This window comes from Priapulus caudatus, unplaced genomic scaffold, assembly GCF_000485595.1.
Source record: "Priapulus caudatus unplaced genomic scaffold, Priapulus_caudatus-5.0.1 Scaffold3376, whole genome shotgun sequence".
In the NCBI taxonomy this organism is placed as follows: Eukaryota; Metazoa; Priapulida; class Priapulimorpha; order Priapulimorphida; family Priapulidae; genus Priapulus; species Priapulus caudatus.
Window position 1 is genome coordinate 10,993 of NW_014580437.1, and position 2,290 is coordinate 13,282.

The window sequence follows — 2,290 nt, forward strand, 5'->3', positions numbered from 1 at the left end:
CTCTCTCTCTCTCTCTCTCTCTCTCTCTCTCTCTCTCTCTCTCTCTCTCTCTCTCTCTCTCTCTCTCTCTCTCTCTCTCTCTCTCTCTCTCTCTCTCTCTCTCTCTCTCTCTCTCTCTCCACCCCAGCACACACCTACCGCAGTATGGCGTCTGTGCAAAGGTGTCCATATAGCCGGCGCCACTGAAGCCTTCGTTCTCCACATTAGTGAGGTCAATGACCCGTCCTTCTGAACACGCTCCTGCTTCGAAGTCTTCATAGCTGCGAGCGGTAATAACAGGTTAACCTGTGTATAGCGGTCATGCCACTCGAAGGGAAACGCCAAGAGTAGTTTTATCGGACAAGTACGTGATGCTTCTATAGAGATCGGTGGCCATTTTCTTTTTTTCACCACGTGAGATACAATGAGTAATGTACATTAATGCTGTAATGTAGTTGTATTAAAGTAATGTATTTGTATATGTAACGTAATGTAAAGTAATACATTTTAATAGTGTTCTTTTTTCTTATTTTTCTGGATTTTTTGTCTTTTGCTTTTCGAGAGGGAGTTCCATGCATCTGTCCTGTAAATTTTTGTACATTGTTCCGCGCCAGAATGCTTATGGGGGGGGGGCAGTCATAAAACATGTACGAGTATAGAATTGTATGTAAGAGTAGAAAAATACAAATAGAAATGTAAACTAAAAGTAGAAATGTAAACTAAAAGTAGAAATGTAAACTAAAAGTAGAAATGTAAACTAAAAGTAGAAATGTAAACCAAAAGTATAAATGTAAACTAAAAGTAGAAATGCAAGCTGTAATCTAATTATATCCGATAAGATACGAACGTACAGGCGCACGTGCAGGCGTGCGTGCGTGCGTGCGTGCGTGCGTGCAACTGTACTTACCTGTTGCATTCGACAGCGATGTAGGGGCAGCTGCCTTTCTTCAGCATGTCTATGTACAGGACAGTCGATCGCTTGTGACTGCAGCCAGCCAAATCTTGAAACACCTCCAGGACTGCATGGCGGCAAACCCATGTGAAAGTAACAGATGTAGATAGATGCTGATAGAGACGGTGTTACGCGAAAACAACAACCCTTATCTTACCTCTATAACACTTTTGACATTCGTTTATAACATGTGTGTGTGTGTGTGTCTCTCTCTCTCTCTCTCTCTCTCTCTCTCTCTCTTTCTTTTCTCTCTCTCTCTCTCTCTCTGTGCATGTGTGTGGGCGTGTGTTTTGTGTGTATGTGTGTACGTGTGTGTGTACGCGTGTGCGTGGTGAGTGTTTGTGTGTGTGTGCGTGCGTGCGTGCGTGTGTATGCTTGATTCGTTCATACGCGCGTGTCTTAAAGTGATTACGTCACCGTTAATAGTAAACGTTTTGAAAAAAATTCCGCTTTTTCACAAAATTTAAGTAATTCTGTTCACTTTTTATGGTTAAATAACTGCATTATACTTCCTAGTTTACTATATTGTTCAATGTAAACATACACTCGTGACTCATACATAGCCCATAGCAAGCAATTAATGTCAGGTTTATAATATCAAATCGTCCACGTTTTTTGGATTTTTAACTAGTTGAGAAACAATCTTATCAGGTAAGAATTTGACGATACATTTAGTGCCGTTAGTACTTACTTTTCATGAAAAAAAATGGCAACAAAATTTTTTTAATATACACCATAGAAAATTCGTCACGTAGTCAATTTAATTCCACACTTACGTTCGCCGGAAAGTATGGCCTCCAGCGCTCCCGCTGCTGGCTTCTTACACCCCGGCTGAATAACGCCGCCATTGGGGTAGATATCCACGTGACCATGTCTCGCCGAAATTCCTGACGCAAAGCAAAATGTCTATTAATGTTTATTGTGTAATGCACTATGTCTAATGTCTATGTCTAATGTGTATGTCTATGTCTATATGTCTATATGTCTATATGTCTATATGTCTAATGTCTATGTCTAATCTCTATGTCTATGTCTATATGTCTAATGTCTATGTCTATGTCTATATGTCTAATGTCTATGTCTAATCTCTATGTCTATGTCTATATGTCTAATGTCTATGTCACTATGTCTATATGTCTAATGTCTATGTCTATGTCTATATGTCTAATGTCTATGTCTAATCTCTATGTCTATGTCTATATGTCTAATGTCTATGTCCATGTCTATATGTCTAATGTCTATGTTTATATGCACCATGTCTATGGTCTATATGGTCTATATGCACCATGTCTATGTCTAATGTCTATGTCTAATGTCTATGTCTATGTCTAATGTCTATGTCTAATGTCTATGTCTATG

The 2,290-nt window shown here is 39.3% G+C and overlaps 1 protein-coding gene across 1 annotated transcript in view; it reads right to left on the reverse strand.

Annotated features, from left to right (window-relative positions):
• The window catches only part of LOC106819412 (inactive pancreatic lipase-related protein 1-like), a gene marked incomplete at its 5' end in the record, with an annotated part of 13,175 nt that overhangs the window by 9,192 nt on the left and 1,693 nt on the right, over positions 1-2,290 (reverse strand). The window contains 3 exons of the mRNA XM_014824053.1: positions 139-260; positions 887-998; positions 1,708-1,818. Of these exons, the coding sequence (XP_014679539.1) occupies positions 139-260; positions 887-998; positions 1,708-1,818 (345 nt within the window). The remainder of the gene's footprint in view (positions 1-138; positions 261-886; positions 999-1,707; positions 1,819-2,290) is intronic.